The sequence below is a fragment of the Syngnathus acus genome, chromosome 12 (genome assembly GCF_901709675.1).
Source record: "Syngnathus acus chromosome 12, fSynAcu1.2, whole genome shotgun sequence".
Classification (NCBI taxonomy): Eukaryota; Metazoa; Chordata; class Actinopteri; order Syngnathiformes; family Syngnathidae; genus Syngnathus; species Syngnathus acus.
The window spans coordinates 9,602,074-9,623,542 of record NC_051097.1 but is presented as its reverse complement, the minus strand read 5'-3'; the positions used below and the strand labels follow the sequence as shown (position 1 = coordinate 9,623,542).

At 40.3% G+C, this 21,469-nt stretch overlaps 2 protein-coding genes across 3 annotated transcripts; one reads left to right on the top strand and one right to left on the bottom strand.

Moving 5' to 3' along the window:
* The first annotated feature begins 1,281 nt into the window (after nucleotides 1–1,281).
* On the top strand, nucleotides 1,282–17,755 carry il11ra (interleukin 11 receptor, alpha). 2 transcript variants are annotated; one of them, XM_037265010.1, is made up of 12 exons: nucleotides 1,282–1,439; nucleotides 10,120–10,216; nucleotides 12,139–12,205; nucleotides 12,276–12,445; nucleotides 12,723–12,837; nucleotides 12,932–13,095; nucleotides 13,442–13,605; nucleotides 13,705–13,849; nucleotides 14,108–14,200; nucleotides 14,934–15,036; nucleotides 15,151–15,230; nucleotides 16,072–17,755. In XM_037265010.1, exons 2-11 carry the CDS (start codon nucleotides 10,120–10,122, stop codon nucleotides 15,227–15,229), a joined length of 1,197 nt encoding a protein of 398 aa, XP_037120905.1. In that variant the 5' UTR covers nucleotides 1,282–1,439; the 3' UTR covers nucleotide 15,230; nucleotides 16,072–17,755. The 2 variants fall into 2 exon arrangements, with proteins under 2 accessions (XP_037120905.1, XP_037120906.1); XM_037265011.1 differs by having other exon boundaries at nucleotides 1,283–1,439; nucleotides 12,279–12,445.
* On the bottom strand, nucleotides 17,615–20,347 carry tmem267 (transmembrane protein 267). The gene is made up of 3 exons (XM_037265015.1): nucleotides 20,237–20,347; nucleotides 19,329–19,775; nucleotides 17,615–19,210 (listed from the first exon to the last, which is right to left on the bottom strand). The coding sequence occupies exons 1-3, from the start codon at nucleotides 20,330–20,332 to the stop codon at nucleotides 18,875–18,877; spliced, it is 879 nt and encodes a 292-aa protein (XP_037120910.1). The 5' UTR covers nucleotides 20,333–20,347; the 3' UTR covers nucleotides 17,615–18,874.
* Between the last annotated feature and the right edge of the window lie 1,122 nt (nucleotides 20,348–21,469).

Genomic DNA, 21,469 nt, shown 5'->3' with positions numbered 1-21,469 from the left:
TTTTTATAGCGTGAACGGCCAGCCGTATTTTCCCAAATGTTTGTGTAATGACACAAGAAATACTGCAGAGGTCGCAACATGCATTCAACGGGCGTCAGCCGTAGTAAAGTCGCCCAGTTTAACAGTTCATTGATAGAAAGTTGAAATTATTGGTTCCAGATTCAGGAAAAAAATAATAATTGTGAAGCATCCAAAAAGAAGAAGTCCAAGACGTGGAGCCACACTACATCTTATAAAACTTAAAAACAATAATTGAGTAATGCAAAAGATCTTGCGAATACTATTTTTGAATTCAAATGCGGATAATACAAACAAACAAGGGGTCATTTGTCTTATTATAGTCTTGTTCACTACCTAATTTTATCTTTTGAGACGGGCAGTGACTCGCCCCAAATGAAACATCGGTTTTAGATCAAACTTTAAAAAAAGAAAAACTAATTCTTTGGATGGAGTTGAACGAAACAGTTTCAAGCAAAACAGACAAGTTGCTATTTGTCGCTTTGTGTGTCTTGTTCACCGTAATTGTTTTTAACGAGACAGACTGTGACTCATCCAATTTTGAATTATAATCATTTTTTTCTTTGAATATAGTGGAACGCAAAAACGGGTTGATCAAAAATCTTGCTATACTGACTGATAATGTCAAAATGAACATTTTCTTGACTGCATTAGATTGAGTGCTGTTTTTTCCCCCCCCCAGGTATAAACAAGGCTGTTGTTTTTTATAATGGCTTTCAAGAGATGATGTTCTCACATTGTGCAACGGATTAGTATAGAAATAGATCCTGTATCAGTAAGTGAAACAAGCTTGGATCCACATATAGACAGTGACTCATCAAACAGATGGAAATCTATTTTAAATGACACAGTGCATTTGTACCGACGACCCAATGATTTATCTATTCTGATTGATGACTTTGATCAGAAATACATGTGCAGCATACAGTAAACAAGTTTGCAAGAGGAATGCTCATGTGTGTTCAATTAGAGGGACGCAATAACATCATCATGTTCTCTCGGGTCTTTACTTTTGCAATGTGTTTGTAGCACTTATAAACCTACAAAAGCTGACATTTTGAACAAAAATCACCACCCTACTGTTGGTTGTTCTGTCCCCACTGTCGCTCTCCTCAGACCTGTCCCCTGTGTTGTTTTTCCCAGACTCAACATAATCGCTTTACAGTCACACCCCGCCTACTCGTTAAACGATTGACAGCTCGCTCGTCCAATGAGCTTTCTCCCAGCTTGACCGGCCTTCTTCCCTTGCCCCCACCCTCCTGCCCCTTCTCCTCCCCCCTCCTGCTTGTCCTACTCGGTTACCGTGTCGCGTTCGCTCACCTCTCGTTTCTCCGGGAATCCGAAGAACACCTATCGAAAGTTCCAAACATGGGAGACGAAATAATAATGTCCGCTTGACTCAAGGGGAGAGATTTTCCAAGGTAAGTTAGTTCATTTTAAACCGTTGAACTAGAGCGCACGGGGGAAAGGGGGGGGGGGGGGGGGGGGTGTTAGGACATTCGCTAAGCGCGCTGGCTGCATGCGCGTGCGGCTGCCAGAAAGTTTATCCGGCTCATTCTTTGGGACCGCAGGGACATTACTCCGATGTTGTCCGCGTGGGGACGTGTCATGCTACTATCAGATGCGATAAGCAAAAACTTTAACATAATGTATAATAATAATAATAATAACGCATCAAATCTATATAGCGCTTTTCTGGACTTGTTCTGCATTAATATTTTATGTCTTATTTAAATTGCTGGATAATTGTTTATGATCATTTTATGACCATAGTATGTGTTTTGCAGTCCAATTGGTGTTTGTTTGTTTAGTAGTAATAAGAGCCTCAAAGAGGTCAGTTTGACCCCCCCCCCTCCCCTCCCCGCCCCCTCTACACCCGATGATAAACAACATCATACCTGTTCTCATGGAGCGGTTGCCACTGGAGAGAAAATAGATTTGAGACAGTGGTCTAGGCACTACAAATGTGCATTCCTGCAGCCAGTGAAGTGATCAAGGCTTTAAATAGAGTCCAACAGGAATGCAAACAGACCCAAGCCTAGGGGGGCGTCACGGGAGTAGTAGAGTAAAGGTATTTTGCTTAAAATAAGCAGCAATTTGTGCCCCCCTCTTGACTGTCACTCCAATTAGAAAAGGGCATTTTGTGCAAGGATGCTTTAGGGAAAGGAGATTGTTGCTCTTCTTCCACTTCAAATCCAGTGTGGAAGTTTTAAAAATTAAGTTTTACGTTCAATGAACACAGAATTACCATGTAGGAGTGCATGATAATGTGCTTCAGATTTATTTTCCATTGTCGTAGTTTGAGGCGGCGCAAACTATTTTTCACTTTGCACCTTTCTGGCTAATCAGGGAAAGTACTGTAATCTCTCCTTGGTCCATTTTTGGGAGAAAGCTATGTTTGATCCCTTTATATAACCAGAAAATCTCTTCATTCCAGGTACTGTTTTTCCACCGTCAAACTAGAAATCCTCACAGATTAGTTCAAAAGAGGAATCAAAATTGATCCTGCCCAAATAAAGTCAATTTTCTATTGAAAAGTATGACATGATTTTAAATAAAGACTTATATTTCCCATTCTAGCATTTCTTTCTTAAAATCATCCGCAAAGCAACGGCAATTACCTATTCTTCTGATTTCGTGTTTCTGATCGTAAAACGGCCACCAGAGGGCGCCGATACTGCTACCAGCCTCAACCGCAAGTTCCGATACTTCGAAATAAGGCTGTTATCGGTACTCGCCCTTCCCTAGTTTTACATTTTATCATCCAGTTTGATCATTTTACTGTTACGCAAGTGTACGCGAAATTTACTACGAATAAATAAAACAAACTATCATGACCAAACGATAAAAATGTGTTCTTCTCAGTCTCAGTGTCATCAACATTTATAAAGAAGTTCACCGCTGTCAAAGGCACGACAATGAAACAATTGTGTCCTCACAATAACAAACCTGCAGATTGCAAATCGCCACCTTTCCACTATTCGTACTCAACTTCTAGTGAGCCAACATTTTCTACTGAAGCACAAAATCATATTTTTTGGCTTGGCTTAGTTATTTTTCACACTCGCTGAATTGTGTTTCAGAGAGGTTCTGGTTCTAGTTTCACTTCAGCTTCCCTTGATAGCCTGCAGACAGCTCTTCCTGGCAGTCCAATCTCTTCTCCAACACTAGCCAAGATACACATAGACATAAACTGTATACGTGTACACATACGTACTGGCTCCCATATGGACCTCCTCACAGACTCACATATGGGCAATATACGTTCAGCACATGCGTAGTGACCCAGGGGTTCCGAACGTACTTATAAACACATAATCATACGAGTCTTCATATTCTCTTCTCCGCACATGTGGGCCCTTGGTAATCAATTCAAAATTAGAGCGAAAGCTGCTCCAAGAACTTCGGCGCTGGCTGCCAGCTCCGACTCTGAGGCCATACTTTTCTCGGTATGTGTGTGTTTGCATGAGAGAGGCAGAGAGAGCCAGCTTTTGATATTGAACCAACTTTGAGGGGCCCTACAATGGGGCATTTCTTCTCCACTCTGCTTCTTTTTCATCTCGTCTATCGCCACTCAAAAAGTAGAGTGCAGTATTTTTGAGGCAGTACTTTGCATTAAAAATAATAATCTCAGATTCGAAGCGGTTGGTCCCTTTCTAGTCCCGACCTTGCTTCCCGATATTAATTACAGTTCCGACTGCTCCAAGCCACATAGTGAAGCCACCAAAGTGGAGTCTGGTCTTGTGGCTTAGAGTTGTGGCTTCCTTTAAGCTTCACTGACCAATAAAAATAGTGATAGTGTTATGATAATGCTCATGGAATTTTAATTGAAAATAAACGTTTTACCTGCACGGATCTCAGTTCTTTATATTCATTTATTTTATTTTAATGTAATTTTCAGAGTGGGATAATGTCAGTCACCTGGCTTTCGGTATCGGTATTCGCAATGGCAGCCTATACTGCCAATTTGTGGCCGTTCGAGATTAGAAATGAGAATTATAAAAAAAAAAATCCCAGTAGTGTCTGGCATTTTAAGGAAAACCGATAGTAAACTGATAATGGTATCAAACGTACTAGTGGTATCGGGTACCTGGTATCGTATCAGTCGGAATAAAAGTGGTATCGAACATGCAAGTTTATCGGCCTTGGACAAAAAGCTAAAAAAAAATACTGTTCCGCTATCTCGACTTGTGCGGCCACGCTTTTATTTCCCGTCTGCACCCTTACGGACTCATCCTCAATAATTGATAGACTTGTCACTTTCATTTTTGAGTCTGTCGTGACGAAGGAAAACTTATTTCTATGAAGGATCCGTTCTTGAGAAAAACAAGCGGCCGTGAAAAACACGTTTTATGTGAGCTCACGTCGGTGCCGACATCATCGTGTTGGAATGTCTATTGAAGATGAGGATGAACCAGCTCCACCTTTTCAGTGAAATTTGACTGTGACCTTTGACCCAAATTCCATTTCTTTTCTTTTCCTCTCCCTCTCTGTGCTTTTATGCCTCGTGGCTCCCCTGCTCCTGCTGTGTTTGTTGTTTTTATGGAGCGTTTGTATTTTCCAAGGAGGTTAAAGAGACCTTATGGAGCATGATGATGATATCAGATTTGGCAGGTACATGACAGAAACTAATAGAAATGATGTTAAGTTAAATGTTAAGTCTTTTCTTTTAGATTACAATCACCTACAGACAAAGTTTTTTTTTTTTTTTTTTTTTTTAAAGTGTAAAAACACTAACCTGTCAGAGCGGGTATAAATCTGTAGCTGCCATGCATGCTTGGCTCCATCAAAAGACTACTGTGCTATTATTTTGATTATGTGGAATCAAATTTTATTTGGAATTTTATAGTTGTTTCAGAACCACAGCAGTATCTGAAGTCTATAATTTTTGGATTTTTAACAGTTTTCTCTATTGAATGTTGCATGCTAACATTTGTCATATTTTCAATTTTGGGCCGATTTATAGTCGGCCATTTTGTCTTAACTTCACTGTTATATAGCGGGACTGGAGTCTGGAAATGGGCGCCAGCTCTTAGCAACACCTTTCTCTGCCCTCATCACTTACATGGAAATGACTTCTAATGAGCGAGACATTTTTTCCGGAAGAGGAAACTCAAAAAAAAATGGAGCTAATCTAGTTTGCGTTACATAAGGACCTGGGGGGCTGTTATTACAGGACAGGCTCTTATTTGCACAACATTGATTAAACATTTCTTGTTCTGCCAGCTTGACATTAATAATCAAGCGTTGACATTTTTTTTTTAATCATTCAGAAGTGCTTACATCTCAGAAGTACATGTAATCATAATTTGAGTTACGCAAGCACTCATTGTAAACAAATACCCAATGTCTCAAAGCAGATGTTCATCTTTTATCACTCACTTAGTTACTTCTTGTTCCCTTCCCAGATTCCAGGTGCTTATTCATGGATAATTTATTAACAGTCTTTAAATATTCAAGAATCGCTTCTTGACACGCGGTGAATAAAAAAAAAAATGGCCTGACTGAAAGTCAAGTGCCTTAACACTCATTGCATATCTGAACACGGATTTAATTTGGCAAGAACATTGTAAATTTTATGACATATATCATCTGTTTTGCGTCACCGCTTATATCAACTCCTGCAAACACGCATCACTTCCTGTTTACTAGAAGTCTTCCAGACAAAGTGCTCGGAGCTGTATGTAAAGGCTTTGTCTGTTGATATAATTAAAAAAATGCTTTTTGTGCAGTGTTTACTGTAAATCATCACACACTCATTAGTTTGGACTGTGCATTGTCGGTCCTGAAGGTCCTCATACTTTTACGCGTCGTTAAACAGATGCTGATTTATGTTGTGCGTCGTTATTGTCTGTTCATCCCATATTTTCTTTTTTACTGACTTATTTTTCCAATATCAGTTTCTACTCGTAAATTTTCTTCTCTGTGTACGAGGACGGTCGGTAGCAATGGGCAAAGGCGCGGAATTCCCAGCAGAATGACTCACTCCTCGAGAAATTTGGGGTTACAATGTTCGATGGTCACAATGCGTTTGAGTGGGAGGGGATGGGTGGAAAAGGGGGAAGGGGGTGGGGTGCTCTTCCCAATATTTTTCCTTCCTGCTGGAAGAAAATAGCGGAAACTCTGGTAACTGTGTTAAAGGTCTGGCTAAACAATAATAGCTGATTTCATCGTTAATGATTTTTGAATTGAAATCTGCGTGAATTAGAATCAGAATTGATACACAAAAATACAATGAAAGTGGTTTGGGATGCCTGTTTGAAATGTGCATTGTTATGAAATGACACATTTATCAATTGCTAAATGTGCACATTGTATTTTGTGTATATGCATGCATTTTTGATTCTCCGTCTTGTGTAAAACGGCTATCTGCTTTATGTCTCTATAATTGCTTCCAGCAGTTGCGTGGCGCCAGTCAAACGCACTTGGACGCTGCATTTACTTTCTCTCTCTCGCTCGCTCTGCTCTCTCAGGCGATCAGCACAGTGTGGCAAACCAGATTTTTTTTTTTTGTCTGGGTCAGTCAACCTGCTGTCTTATGGACTTGGACTGCGATAAGTGCGGCAATCATCTTATGCAACTGAGCGTGTACGTGTAGGAGTTCATGCAATTGAGTTATTTTTTTCCGGATTTTGACAGCAAGCCAAATGTCTTATCTTAATTTGTTGTTTGATTCCGTATCTGGTCATAAATTATAAGGCTAGAAATTGATTGGTTAGATTTGGGCTGGGCGTTTCATTGAAGCTTTGCTGATTTAACAGAGAGCAGATGTGATAAGTTGTTTGGTGTTTAACTAATATTAAAATATATTGACAAATGTTGATTAATCTGCACATGGTTGGCAAGATTAAATTGTCCTCTTTTCCAAACGCACATGCTTTTTTTTTTTTTTTTTGGTGGTGCCCAGATTAGTAATTACAGCTGGCTCCATCTGAATAGAATCCAAACAGTCAAGCCGTGTTGAACTCCATAAAAGTGTGGCAGTTGAGTTTCCTCATGGAGACTTTTTTTTTATTTCTATGCTTTCCAGTAGTTACGACATTTCTAACATAAGGACTGAGAGGTTAATTGAAAAGTGGACCTAAAGATGGAGCTTTTATGATTCTTGTATGAAGAGAGGAAAGAGCTGCTGCACATTTGTTTAGAACAAAAAGGTCTGCACATTGTCTCGTTTGGCGTGAAAGCAAAAGAGAAGGTGTAAGTAATTTTACGTAACCAAGATCAAGCTACATTAGGAAGCCCGAGAGCAAAACTGACCTTCAAACTTGCAGAAGCAGCTTAGTCAGAAACCATACCACGGGATGTCTTTTGTTTGGACACAATTTCTGGTCCTCAGGTTGTCAGATGGAACAAAATATCTTGGACTGTGTGAAAAATACAAAATGAATAAGATTAATAAGTATAATAATATAAAACAAACATCCAGTGGCTACATCCAAAACATGTGGTAGGAAATAAGTAAAACCAGTTTTCAAAGAATGCAATAAATAAAACAAACCCAATAAGAAGTTCAAGTCACACGCCTACTTTTTTAAGCACTAAAAATGTCAATTAATGAACTATTTCTTTCTGTGGGTAAGATTTAGCAGTTGTAACTCTCTGAGTTCTTCCTCAGAAATCACTGTTGCGAAAAACTAGCTTGTATATTAAGTATCGGCAACAATGACCAGGAATCAAGTCAACCGCTTCTCAGATGTTAATATTTATCAAGTGTGTGCACTTAGTTTCAAATTTGAGGTGTGAGCAAAACGGTGGCCAAATCCACATCCAACCCCCCGAGTATGCATTTCGTAAATATCTGGCATATGGTAGCCATCTTGCCTTGGCGGCTGAGCTAAAGGAAATTCCAGCATTGTCGAATTTAGGCCAACATTCTGCCGCAGCGTTCAGTCAGTCACTCAAACAAGCACGAAACCTAAGTCAAGGTTGTGATACACATACCAAATTCTGAAAAGTCATTTGAATAGCTCAATAACAAGCCTCCGGCAGATTTCTTAACATGTCATTATTCCAACTCTGAAAATCTCTTATAGCCACTCTGGTCTTTATCTGCAGATTGGCTAAGTGCTGTGAGTGTATACACATGGTAGCCATTATTTCTTTGTGTGTTTAGTCTTTGGTATTTTTTCACAGATTGTATATGGCACAAACTTTTGGAGAAGACTAAGTGTCCTGTCTTCCATCATACCAAGATTGAAATGATCTTTATTCATTCATAAACATTTGTGTGTTATATTTTAAATGGGTGACTCCAGAGTAAAACGTAAATGTCTGTCAGTAGAGTTGTTGTCGTCTGAAAGAGCCAAATGAATGTGCAGCGGTTGCTATAGCAACTTGGGTAAACACAGGAGCCATTGTAGTGTTGCCCCCGTTAACACGGCGCACATTTTGGCTTGACCCTCAAATCTTGTTGGTTCAGCGCTTGTGCACATTCATGCACGCACACATGCTGCTAGCTGATACCTCAATTTTTCATTTATTTAATCTTGAGCACAAGCTCCCTCATTGACCCTACATAAAAAAATAAAATAAAATAAAAAATACAATATACACAGTTAGCTAAATTGATGTTGAATCAAACAAGTTTTGACTATAAGTCACACCCAGTTTTTTTTTATACTTTTGTTGCATTTGAGGACCAGCCAAAGTGTTTGCCAACATCCATAAAAAATACTTAAAAAAAAGAACTTGAAGACAAAGAAAAGCGTAGTCATGGAAACTTCTAGTCATAAAAATCAGATAGTTCAGCTTCTTTTCTATCATCTTGTATGTTAGCCCCCATTTCACCCACCTTCTTTTTTTTCCCAGTCTCTCTTTCAGTCCCTTTCCCGTCTTGCTTTTTCTGCCCTCGTAAAGATGACCGAATGTGCAGTGGCATGCAGCAGCACGAGTGACTCAGGATGTGTGATTGTGCTGCCACACAGACCAACGGTTAAAAGTGTCTACTCCAGAATCAGATTAGTCATCATGCAAGTGTGCATGCAACTTTTTAGTTGTTTTTGTCATGAGCCAAGGATTTGTTTTGATCTTTAAGGAAGTATGTACTCCATTTTCTTTCCGCCACTTACTAAGATTCAGCATGAGCTAATACTTGACCTCTGTCACGATTCCTCAGCTTGGCCTCATTTCTTCAATTGGGGTTCAAACCAATATTTTTCTTCATAAAGTGTCTTGACCTTTATAGGATCTGTTTTAGGAAAATGGCACTTGGGATTTGTTGGGCATACTTTAGACATGGTTATGGCATTCTGGTGATGAAATCCATGGCTGCGGAAAGTTTACTACTGTTTGTTACTGGGTGAGATAGTGAAACGTGACAATTGGGAGAACTGAGTCACACAGAAATTCTGCAGAGAGACAAACAGCCTGTGGAAAGAACTTGAGGAGTTATCAGTGCTCCTTGAGATTGTGAACAAGCAGAGAGCCAAGTCCTAATTGATTGATTCATGAAATTTGCTAGAAGTGGATTTCGTAATGAACACAGAAGGTCTCACATTTCTCGAGGCTTTCCTCTAGCAGCAAGGTGGCACGGCTGCAAGAGGAAAAGGAATGTAAACATATCAACTTTGAATCTGCTGAGTGTGCTTTGAGAGGTCAGACTGGCAACGTGGTGAATGTAACACCACAATGCCAGAGACGGACAGCACCGCAATGCAAATATTATTTTCAATTTTTATCAATTTTTTGCAGTCTTCTTGAATTGGATTTTGAGAGTTACGTTGGAGCTATGTTAGAAATAAATGTGCGTACAAGTTACTGCGTGAATATTTAAGTTTCATGTTTCAGTCTTTTTTTTTTTTACATAATTGACTAAAAATGCTGATCTTTTTGATTTTTTTTTTTTTTTTTTTTCCAAAAAGATGTTTTGACATATAGTACATATGGTTTTGGTTGCAAATTTAAGTTTAATGGGAAAAGTGGTTGACTGGCCTTGGAGCAGGGCTGTCTTCTATTAGTTTCATAGCTTGACTAAAATTGTCACATCAGCAACTTTTAAATTGTTGCTCGCTCAAAATCCAAGTCAAAAGTAATATAAAGGTCAAATATTACTATTATGATAAGTCTTGGGTCCTGATGATGATCCCTTGTGTGTCTTTACAGATGCCAGGTCTTTTGTCCAGTCCTGGGAGTCTGACAGTCATCTGGTTTTTATCTTGGTCACTATGTCTCAGTGGTGCCCAGATTTGGACCAATGAAGGTAACAGACACACGCTCCTTCACTTATCGTGAGGACATATTTAAAAATACTTTTGTTAAAAAAAATAAAAAAACTCACATGCACATATAAAAAGTATTTTGGGTGCTCAGTTAAAGAGAAAAGAAGACATCTTGCATTTAGAATGAAATAACTGGTTATAATGTATGTTTTTGTCTTTTGGGAAAATACCATAAAAGACACGCATTCTAAAGAAAACATTTTCCCATCGTCTTGCAAAGCCTTCATTTTGTTCACTTTTATGGTTTTCGAAGCATTTTCAGCCCCATTTGAAGTTTTTCTTCGGTTAGCGTTTCGCATAAATTCTATTGTCGACGTGTTTTTTTTTTCTTCCCCTTGTCGGTATTGAGAAATTGTCATGGCACAACTTTTTCTAACGGAGACAATTTTTCCTCTTTTCTTAACGCCTCCCCAATATTTTTCCTTGCTGTGTCTGTTATCTGATCCAAGCTGAGGTTAAATTATTCATTTCATTAATAAGAATACTGGCCGTAAAACTGTCAGTTTTATTCCCCCCTTCCTGTAACCCAACTCTTATTTTATTTTTTTTAAAACTTTTTCATGAACTGATTTGACCAGCTTTCCTCCACACATATGTTTGTGTGAACGTTTATTCGTGTATGTGAAGGCATGCACTTAAACGCATTTGCGTGTGCTTTTGTGTGGGCACTTGTGCATGCGCCGTGGCTTTTTTTTTTTTTTTTGCCAGAGGCAAAATCAGATATGAGTGGAACGCTGCGGGTTTGGGGGAATAATGTGCTCGACTGCCAATAAAACATGAAGACACACATTCGAACCAGACATCTTTGCACTACACGCAACCACAAAAACGAAGGGTCTGACAATATATATAAAAAAGAAAAATCAATATGATCAGAGCTGATAAGCTCCATATTATGCCTGAGCAAATAAGATGCAAGTATGAAAAACAGGAAACTGAAACTTAGGCCAAATTGTGAGTTAGCAAAAAAAAAAAAAAAAAAGTCCTGCAGAGCGGGCACAGAAGTTGTGAATTAATTAAAGTTAGTGTGTGCTTAGCTCTGTACTCCCTGTCAAATATTTTTCCACTTGAGATGTGCTGTAAAAGCCAACGTTCATATCATGTAGCTATTTAAACACGCACGTTCAAACTGCAGTATTTTGGATAAAGCAGTTTTGGAGACCTCGAAAAGTCAGGCTGCTTTATTGCTAAATGTCGCTAAGGTTGCGTGAGAAAAATACTCTTTGTGATTTAGGGCAGAGATAATTCAATTACCTTGCATGCTGTGCAGACTTTTTATAAGTTGGACTTATATGAAATCCTCCATCTACTTGAATCTAACACGTCAGACATTGTCTCAAAGGTGGACACATAAAAAGTCAGATGTTGTGACTCGTGAACAGTCCAATCTGTATTCCACCTTTGTGCCAAACAGGAGCAGCAGACCAATAATCAAATTTTTGTTTGGATAATCATTTATCAAGGAAGAACTCTTCAAAGGCTTCTGGTATCTTTAGTAAACCACGAGAGCAGCGCAAGCTAACCAGTGACAATTTCCTTGTGTGCGTTTTCTTTTTTTTTTTATAAACATACTGAGCCCATAAAGATGATTCTGATTTAATGTTATTCTCATCCTGCTAGTTTATTATTTGTGTCAAAACATTTGATTAATGCTCATGAAATGATTAACCAGACAAGCTTCCAGAGAAGCCGAAACACTCGCAAGCAAGAACGTCAAAGTCGGTTCCAGCTCGGTGCCTGAAGGACCACGAACCTTCTATGGTTATGTTATTGTGTCCACCCCGGTGCAAAGCGTGACACATAGTACATCACATTAATACAGACCACGGCGCCGCAAAATACGAGTGCTCGCGCCTCGGCCAGACAAGCGGCGCGCTTTAATATTTTATGTCTGTGTTTGCAGTTTCGGACGTGCAGTACGGGCGCTTGGACTCCAATGTGACACTGGCATGTGGGAAGTCACAAATGAAGTAAGGAATTGTAATCTCTGCTTTTTATTTTTTAATTTTTTAAATCAAGCTTATTAACACGTTGGCCCAGTAGGATACCGGTGGCGTGGCATCTCGACGACAACCAAGCGTTGCCTGGGCACAAAGTGACATCAGATGGATCGTTGGTCCTGCTTCACGTTAACCTTTCAGCCCAGGGCAATTACAGTTGCTATGACAACCACGGGCTCCTCCTTCACTCCATCAAACTCAGACTTGGCCGTAAGTGTTTGACAGTTTTAATCTTTCATCAATAAATTAAACTCAGTTATGTAATTGAAAGATTTGGTCCTCGAGGAAAACTCGTGTTAATCCTATTACAATGACAAAGACTCCATTTCCCGTGACTGTCTCTAAAAGGAAATGGCTCCCTAAGTGGCCCTCCTTCGAGGGAGAGAACTTTGTTTTCCACGAACCGCTTATGAAACCTCTTCCACTACTTCAATTATTTCTTTGATACCAAGTCTGAATGTTCTATCTTTGACTTTTGTTCTTGCAGACCCTCCAGGGCTGCTCAGCATTTCCTGTCAAGTTCCAAATCACACTCATGTTCGCTGCTCCTGGGTAGAATCAGTAAAAACCTTTCTTCCAGTCGAGTACAACGCCTCCCTCAGGTAAAAGTCAGTTACTGCAACTAAAGTAACCACTTGGCTGCACTGTTTTTATCTGAGTGCAAGTTTTGAGTTGTTTTTTTGTGTCTTTTTCAAGGGGTAATGGACAAGCCGGGCAGCCTTGCCTGGTGGACCCAGTCCATAAGTACTGCGATGTCGAGCACCCAGCCTTCTGGCAGACGATCCACACGCTTAGAATCACGGCCACGAACGCGCTTGGTTCCGAGACAACGTCTGCCCGCTTTAAGCTAGATAAGCTCTGTAAGTATGCTAAAAGAATAAAAAAAATAGGTGGGAAGGTATCTGAGTACTATATAAATCAATTAGAATGAATTAAAAAATGAATAAATAAATAGATAAATAAATAAACAAAAATAAATAAACAATAAAATGTGTATATATATATATATATATATATATGTAAAATAAATGTCATGTATTTACTATGCACTTTACCACATTTGCTAATTTCCATTAAAGGAGTGTCAGTTTGACTAAAAGCTTTTTCCGGTGCATGCACTGCCGTGCCATTAACGTGTCAAAACAAACCAAAGCGAGATTCCAGGTAAATGGTCATTAGCTTATCCAAACACTTTTGTCTTTTCAGTAAAACCCGACCCTCCTGAGTCCCTGTTGGTCAATAAGGTGGAAGGCTTTCCAAAGAGGCTTCTCATCTCATGGAACCTTCCATCCTCGTGGCCACTACATGATGCTTTCCCTCTCGTGTTTCATGTACGATACAGGCCACAAGGATCTCAGTACTGGTCAGAGGTTAGTCTTTTATATTTTAATTAATAGTTAACCCGAATCAGATCATCAAGTCATATCTTTCAAGTACTTACCATTTGCTGTCCTTTCTTTCTCCATTAGGTTTACACCGAGGACAGTTCAATGGAGATTTTTGACGCCTTGGTTGGGCACCCCCATCAAGTTCAAATCCGAGCCAGGGACGAGCTTGACGCCGATAGCCAGTGGAGTGACTGGACTCCTCTCCGTTACGGTCGGCCCTGGGAAGGTTAGAAAAAGATCATTATTTGCAATCTGATTGCAATTTTCAGACTATAAACCGCACCGGACTATAAGGCGCACCAGCTAAAACTTGTGATTCCAGGTTCAAAATTTGCAAAGAAAGTTGCGGCTTATAGTCCGAAATTTACGGTATTGGTAAATTCAGCCCAGCATATCATCAGCGATGCAAAAACAACTCGAGTTGAGCAAGCCGTGATGTCGACCGCAACTGACACATGTACGTGTTTGTGCGTCCATCCCGCAGACCCCGCCACGTCTGAACCTCCGGAGGAGAATTTTCCAGACTATTTGTTTCCCTTCAACACAAAGCCAGAAACATCGACTTCAAAGTCACTTAGTAAGTCTCTCCAAATGATAAACGTGTGGCCATTTGCAATATCAATTTACGTTTTTTGACATCAATGTGCCAAGATGATTAAAGAAGATTCGTTTGGGGTCAAACTTTGATCGAAGCACATTCCTGTCGCCACGGGCGACCGCCATTACTGGCAAAATAATAAGGCATCATTTACTGTTAGTGCTTACTGTTCAAATGACATCTAACTGCAGCCGCCATTGCTTTTGTACATTATGAACTCACGAAAAGGTAAATGCCGGCAAGCCGTTTGACACACCTGGCACGCTGTTGCCAACACGTGTTCAAAAAGTACTCGCTCTATACACGCACTTGGCTTTCTAAAGCCGCTCAATTTTGGAGAAGTGCATCTGTGAGTGATTAGAGCTTCGAAATGTTTTGTGAACCAGATGCACTCTCTTTGTGTGTTCTTACCCGGGCCGCATCAATCAGTCCACCACCGCAAGATTTTTTTTTTTTTAAATGTGGATTCCCCTCTCTGTGATTTGTATTTGTGTACTTTGTGCGAGTCTGTTTACTCTTGGCATGTTTTAAATCTGAATGTAAAGTGATGATAGCTTATTTAGAATCATTTATACCCCAAAACACATTCATGTGTCCTTCTGACAATGCTGTTTTTATTTTACTTCTGCATCTCGTCTTTTCAACATTGGCTGTGTTTTTATTTATTTTTTTAACTTCTACCATTTTTTTCCCCCCATGAAATTTTTTCCAGGGCCGGTTCTGCAAGACGACGGTAATTTGGGATTGGTGATTCTCCTGGTTTTGTTTGCCGTGGTTATCGTAGCAACCGTCGTTTCCCTCATCTTTGTGGTGTGGTAAGACATACTTGCAGTTTATTTTATTTAGTTATCTTATTTTATTTATTTACATTTATTCCCACATTTAGTTTTTTTTATTTTATTTAAATGCAAATTGCTTTCCATTTGCAGGTTGAGGCAGAGGCGGCGTGAGCATGTGACCAAACAAGAGCTCACCTCCATGGTCAAAATGAAGTCCTTGCCAGTTTGATGTGAGTATCATCATAAAAAATTTGTGACATGTTTTTTTTTGGGTCTAAAGTAGCCTCAGCTCACCCCACCAAACCTTTTGCCAGTGCAAGTATGTCGTTGCGTAACCATGACCACCAGGGACAGCGCAGTTTAGAACTCCAAGCACCCGTAAAGACAGTAAATACATCAGTTAGATTCTCACTTGTGGACACTGCATTTCATCACCGAGCTGATTTATTGCTCATCGCATTCTTCGCTTCTTAAAATTTGGTAAATATAGCAACAAAGTAGGCTGGCTAAGTCGCATGGCCTAGCTCCGCCCCCCGCCGACCGGTCACGGTGGTTAGAAATAAAACGCTCAAGCAAAACCCACATTGCGTGAAACTCATCTTCAGGAATAATCGCTATTATCTTCCTCAATTTCTTTCTGTACCGTCGCACACGTTTTCCGAATACGATCACTTCCCACACGTGTGGTTGTGCATTTCCTCAGCTTTGCCCGTTTGGGAGATAGTTGTGGATGGCACAAATGGCCTCTGTGGGTAACATAATTATAAAGCCAATGGTTACGCTCTCTTATTCGAAATCCATTTGCAAAAGTACGAGTGTCATGGCTGTGCAGCAAACAAACAAATACACAAAAAAAATACCAAGGGACTGAATCCATCTCTTGGCATTCACCGCATTGATTAAACAACATCAAATAAAACATTTGAGCAAATGCCGTCCACGTGTCGCTATAAAAAGCACATATGGTCTTGTAAATATGTCTTCCACTCTGTCATTTCCATCTGGCAGTGCTTACTGACATTGATATATGGATTTTTTTAATGTGGCGTCCCTTTTCCATCTTCTCTCCAGGTTAAAGTCAAACATCATCTACTCCTCGGCCCGTTCTAGGGCTCCTCCGAAGAGTCGGCCGTCATGACAGCACGCCTACGTTCCGTATTCAACTACCGTAGACGAACCGGAATCCGTTTAAGAACTGTGACGACGCAAAACAAACTCTTTGACATTTCCGCGCAATGCATCTGCAGCACGAGCCTCCTGGTGGGACGTTTCTAATGACCCCTCAGGTTATTTTAGTCGTCATGGGTTATCCGGTCACGTATATCAGACAGACTCGATGCTGTGAATGAGTGGCAGAGTTGATCTGGCAGCATTGAAGCGTCAAAGAGGCCTGAAGCAGGGCAGCTGGCAACAAGTGGGCAACTTGAATTGTATTGCTTTTTTTATGTTGCATGCTAATGTCGGGTTTTTTTTTGTATTCGTCCATCCGCGGATGTGTGAGCGCATCGTATTTGGGTTAAAATAAAGGAAAAATCAAAAGAATTGACAAATTGTTAACCTAGTTTGCTATAGCCCAAATGCTTGTATATCTTACAGCTTTGGAGAAAGAGGAAAAACAAATACAGGACAGTTTCAAGTCCCTTACTTGACTAGTCTTATTGTGGCCGTGTGGTCCGGTGAGATAGCGGTTACCATGGTTACCCAACAAAAGCCACCCACGGTGCTTGGGTCCTAAAAGCTTGTGATCTTCGGTAAACAGTAACGAGCGGCGCTCACGAGAAGCCCCAGATACCTCAGTTTGTGTCGTATTTCTTCTTCCATTATCTCGCCTGTGTTTTTGTCACCGCGTTGTCATCCAAAAGCTGTGCAGTCAACTGACAGACCGTGTACGATGTCAAGTTAGTAGCGCTTTGACGACCGTGTTCTCTCAAGCTAGCCCCGCATAACACGCACAGATCCAGTTGAAGCTTTGTTTTTGTGAGTTATTGTATATCACATGTATGTCATGAAACATTTTTGGATGTACGTAAGCAATTCAGGATCACACAGTTCATTTTAGTTCATTAGGAAAATCAAAGGTGTTCAAAAGAAACTGTTTGTGTAATTCAGAATTGATGGAAATATTTGAATTTGAAATTCCAGATGACCACATTTAAGATTTTTTTATGGAGGATATCGGTATTTATGTCCCCAGCATTGTGCTTTTATTGTTGCTGTTCTGTTATTCTATTGGACTGATCATTCAACATGGATTTCATTTCATTTTTTGGGGTCAAGTCAGAAGGTCCCAGACAATCTAAGAAATATATTTATTGGAGAGGTTGTGTTTGTTCTTTTTCATTCAATTTAAATATCTAGGAAAAATAAATAATAATTAAAAAGTGGAAGGGGTTGTTGAGTTAAACTTTTCAATTAGATTTAAACTTAGATTTGTACTGACAACAAACACTTAGGATTTTTTTTTTCTTGGTGTTAAGACACATTTTGTAATAAAATTACATTTTTTGGGCAAAGTGCAGTATTAGAGACTGTCCATAATTCCATGTGAGCCTTTTCTTAGTCTTCATAGAAACGTTGTTTTCTCTCTATTTTGTGATGCCAGGAGCCTCTTTCAGGCATCCATCCTCAGATGTACATAGTGTCTTTTTTTTTTTTTTGTGGCTTCATTTGTTTGCCAGATATCACCATAAGCTGTTATTTGTGCCCTCCCTACCTTTGTATGTTTCTGTAAAAAAATAAATACTATTTTATCACACCGGCAGCTTTCGGGTGCTTTGTTTAATTCTTCATGGAAAAAGCCGCAACTTGTGTGGCATTGTGCTTCCTGTAGCAAACTCATATTCCAGATGTTGTTTATTGAGATTAAAATAATAGTGCATTGTTTTATTTTATGTGTATTGGTTTGTTTTTTTACAGCAACTAAACAGTGCAAAGAAATGGAAACAAACTTATGTGCAAAAGAGGCTTCAAGTGGAGGACTTAAGCAGTGATAAGAGGTTTGGCTAACAACTGTTAGTTTCTGGAAAAACATTCTAAGTGCATGTGTCCTTAGAAACTGCTCTTCGTAACCAAGTTTGTAAAACTCCTATTTGTGACAAATATTTCCAAACATTTTTTATATTATAAGAGAAGAAGTGATAACAAAGTCTTATTAAACTATAAGATGCCAAAATGTACAATACAGCAGCACACGATGAAAATAAACATACCGTTTGCATGGACTAATCGTCAATTCCACCTTGGTCCTTTGTCGCCCTCTAGTGGAGACAGGATGACATCAGCGTTTTCATGATACTGAAACAAAACAGACGACTTTCTATACAGGTTAAAAATGAGGACAAAATCTAGCCGTATTCAAACCCTGTCTCTACACAAAGCTCAATATATCTAGTTAAATCGCAATACCAAGTGGAAATCTGTGTTTTAATCGACATTTTCCTCAGCAGTATAACAATAAATAGCAAATAAATATGGTTTAAAATTTCTAATGAAAAAAATTAAACATTAAATTAAAATAATCTATAAATTATACTATGATGTTAATTGGTATTCAAATACACGGGGATTTGCATGTGGACAGTGAAAAACTAATCATTCAACTATAACTATAATAAAGCAAGTGCAATTGAAGCATTCTGAAGTAAGGCGACACTTCAGACATTTTGTGAAAGTAAATATTGGTGAGAGACAGTGTACTTGTGATAATATCAATTAGTCATCACTGGATAAATATCGTAAAGGTGAATAAGCAAGAACTACCTACAGGGTAGGAAAGTAAAAGTTGGCACTCATTTGTTTGGGATTTGGCTCATAGTTTCTCCCTTCCATTAATTTGCCATCCCTTTTGTTGCACCGCACAATCTCCTAACGGAGTCTACACATCGATGGCGACTCCGTGTTTGGTGGAGATGACGTCTCTGGCTCCGGTCAGGTACATGAGCACAGAGCACAGGTGAGGAAGCGTCGCTGTGGTGCTGACGTAAAGCCAGTAGGGGAGCGGCGCCGTGTTCCCCAAGGGACACACCCACAGGCCGCGGCGCACAGCGTCCCGCACGTGATGCGTCGCCATGGATATGAACAGCATCCACGGCAACGAGCACCAGGCGTCTTTGAGGCGTCCCAGCCACATGAGTAAGCGGAGGGACAGGCAGAGGACGGGAATGAGAGACGAGCAGTGGAGAGGAGGCCGCTGAGGCAGGGAGACGGCGGCCTGCGTGACAAAACGCATTTGTGTATATTAATTAGAATAAGTTCTGTCTAGTGGACTAAAAAAACCTTCTTTCCCCATCACTACAAAACTAAAATGTTGCTTGTGTGTAAAAAAGCACCTTGAGTGACAGTGAGCCGGCCATGTAGAAGTGGTCCAAGTCAATGATGGACGCCAGGAGACCCGCCAGCAGCACCTCATAGAAGTCACTTTTCTTCCTGAGCCCGATGACCACAGCCCAGGACCACAACCCCACAACAGCATGGGTCCCGTTGTCCAGGGCGGCGCGCAGCCACAGGTGATGCTGGATGAGCGGAAGCTGCAGGGCGTGGTCCGCCGCCACGCAGAAGACGCCCAAACCCGCCGAGGCAAGCAGGGAGGCGGAGCTGAATGTCTGCAAAAGCGCCTGGGCTTTTTCCGTCTCCACAGCCAGGCTCAGGGGTACGGGGGCGCCCTCTCCCCCCAGCAGTGGGGAAGAGTCCAGCTTGGAGTAGAAACCTTGCATGTTGATAAACAGCTGGGTGGTGGCCAAAGAGACACCACTGAAGGTCACAAGGACTCTGGCAAACTGCACAAACAAACAAACAAGCAAAAATAGTAAATAGCTCTCCTCAGTACTCAGAATCATTACATTATTGATATTATACTGGTACTTTTTTATTCAACGATTTCATTAAATAACCACTGAAGTGACTTAACATAACTATATCGTGTTATTTAAAAAAAATCGGATTAATATGAACCCTATTCTATGCACGAAGGCTACAATTAAGGCAGCAATCATGTTTATTAGTCTTGTTAGGACAAGAAACAAACAGATCTTTTCTAAATGACAGCTCGCACGGAGCTAGCTTGCATTGAGATGCTGCATTGTGTGGGATGACAGCGGCTCGAGCTTCAAAAACATCGAATAACACGGCGATCAAACATGCCATTCGCTCCTCAAACTACATTTAAAATCAAAACATGAATGCATTAAATAAAATAGTGTGGATTTAACCCTTGGAATTATAACACAATAACACTCACCCCATCGTCTTGAACTGTGCTGCAAAAACAGAATACACACTCACACAAAAGCGGAACCTTTCTTCTTCTTATCCGAAACCACAGTCGGCCTACCATGGATATAACTCGTTAGCGCCCCTCAGTGGATTGTAAGAATATCGGTTCAGCACCATGGACAGCGCCCTAGCGCTTTTATCCGCGTCGCTCTCGTGGAGTGACGCATTTAAACGGTTTGATCCAAATATACTCACAAATGCACATTTTGGCAGCATAATTCATTAAAAAACTAATTATAAGTTGTTTTTTAGTGCTTTAAAACTTATTTGCCGTACATTGAATGGGGTTTCTAGCTAAGCAATATTAGCATAACAGCCGTTTTTAGAATGATGTGGTTCTTCTCCAAGGGATCTTTTGTTTATTTTGGTGGCAGCCAAATTTGTACAAATGTTAAGCTTTAATGGATGATAAAAGCAGTCGTCATAGAAAAGACAAGGCTGCACTGCACGCCTAAGACAGAAGGAGAGATTGTGTCATTCCTCCATTTATCAATGGAAGGTCAAAGTAGTCATTAGAGCTGAGAGAGGCTGTCAAGCTTTTTGATGGCTTTGCCCTGCAAGCACACACTAACACACACACACGGTAGATATCAAAGGTTAATGTGGGTCACATCTTGGACTCAGACAAAGAGCGTGGCTGACCATTTCAATTGCCATTTAATTAAAGCCGGGTCCATATACAAGGTGAAGGGTTCAATCTTCTTTCTGAACTTGAAATGCGGCCAACAGGGGGGGACGAGTGTGACCAACACTGAACAAATGAGGGCGTCACACTTTCGTTACACATTTGGAAGCTCGTGAATAGCTTGTGAATTAATAAAATAAAGGCACAAAGATGAATGAATGAATAAACACTCAAGCACGCTCGCACGCACACACCAGCCGACAGCTGTTAGATGGTGTATTGATTTGTCCTCAGTCCCCGTATTGGCTTGCCAGAACTTGTCAGAATAACGAAGAGAGAAGAGCAAGGTACTTTTAAAGCGACACACATGCACAAGGAGCATCAAAGGTTAAGAGAGAGCAACCATCTTTTTTGATAAACAATTTTTTCTCTATCCTTTTTGCTCACAGCTCAATTGAAGCCAGAGGCACGTTACATCCTGAACTGGCCATCAAAAAAAAACACCTCAGCACATAATACACGACAAGCTAGCTCTTTTTAACTCACCTGAGCAGTCGAACCAAAGACAAATCC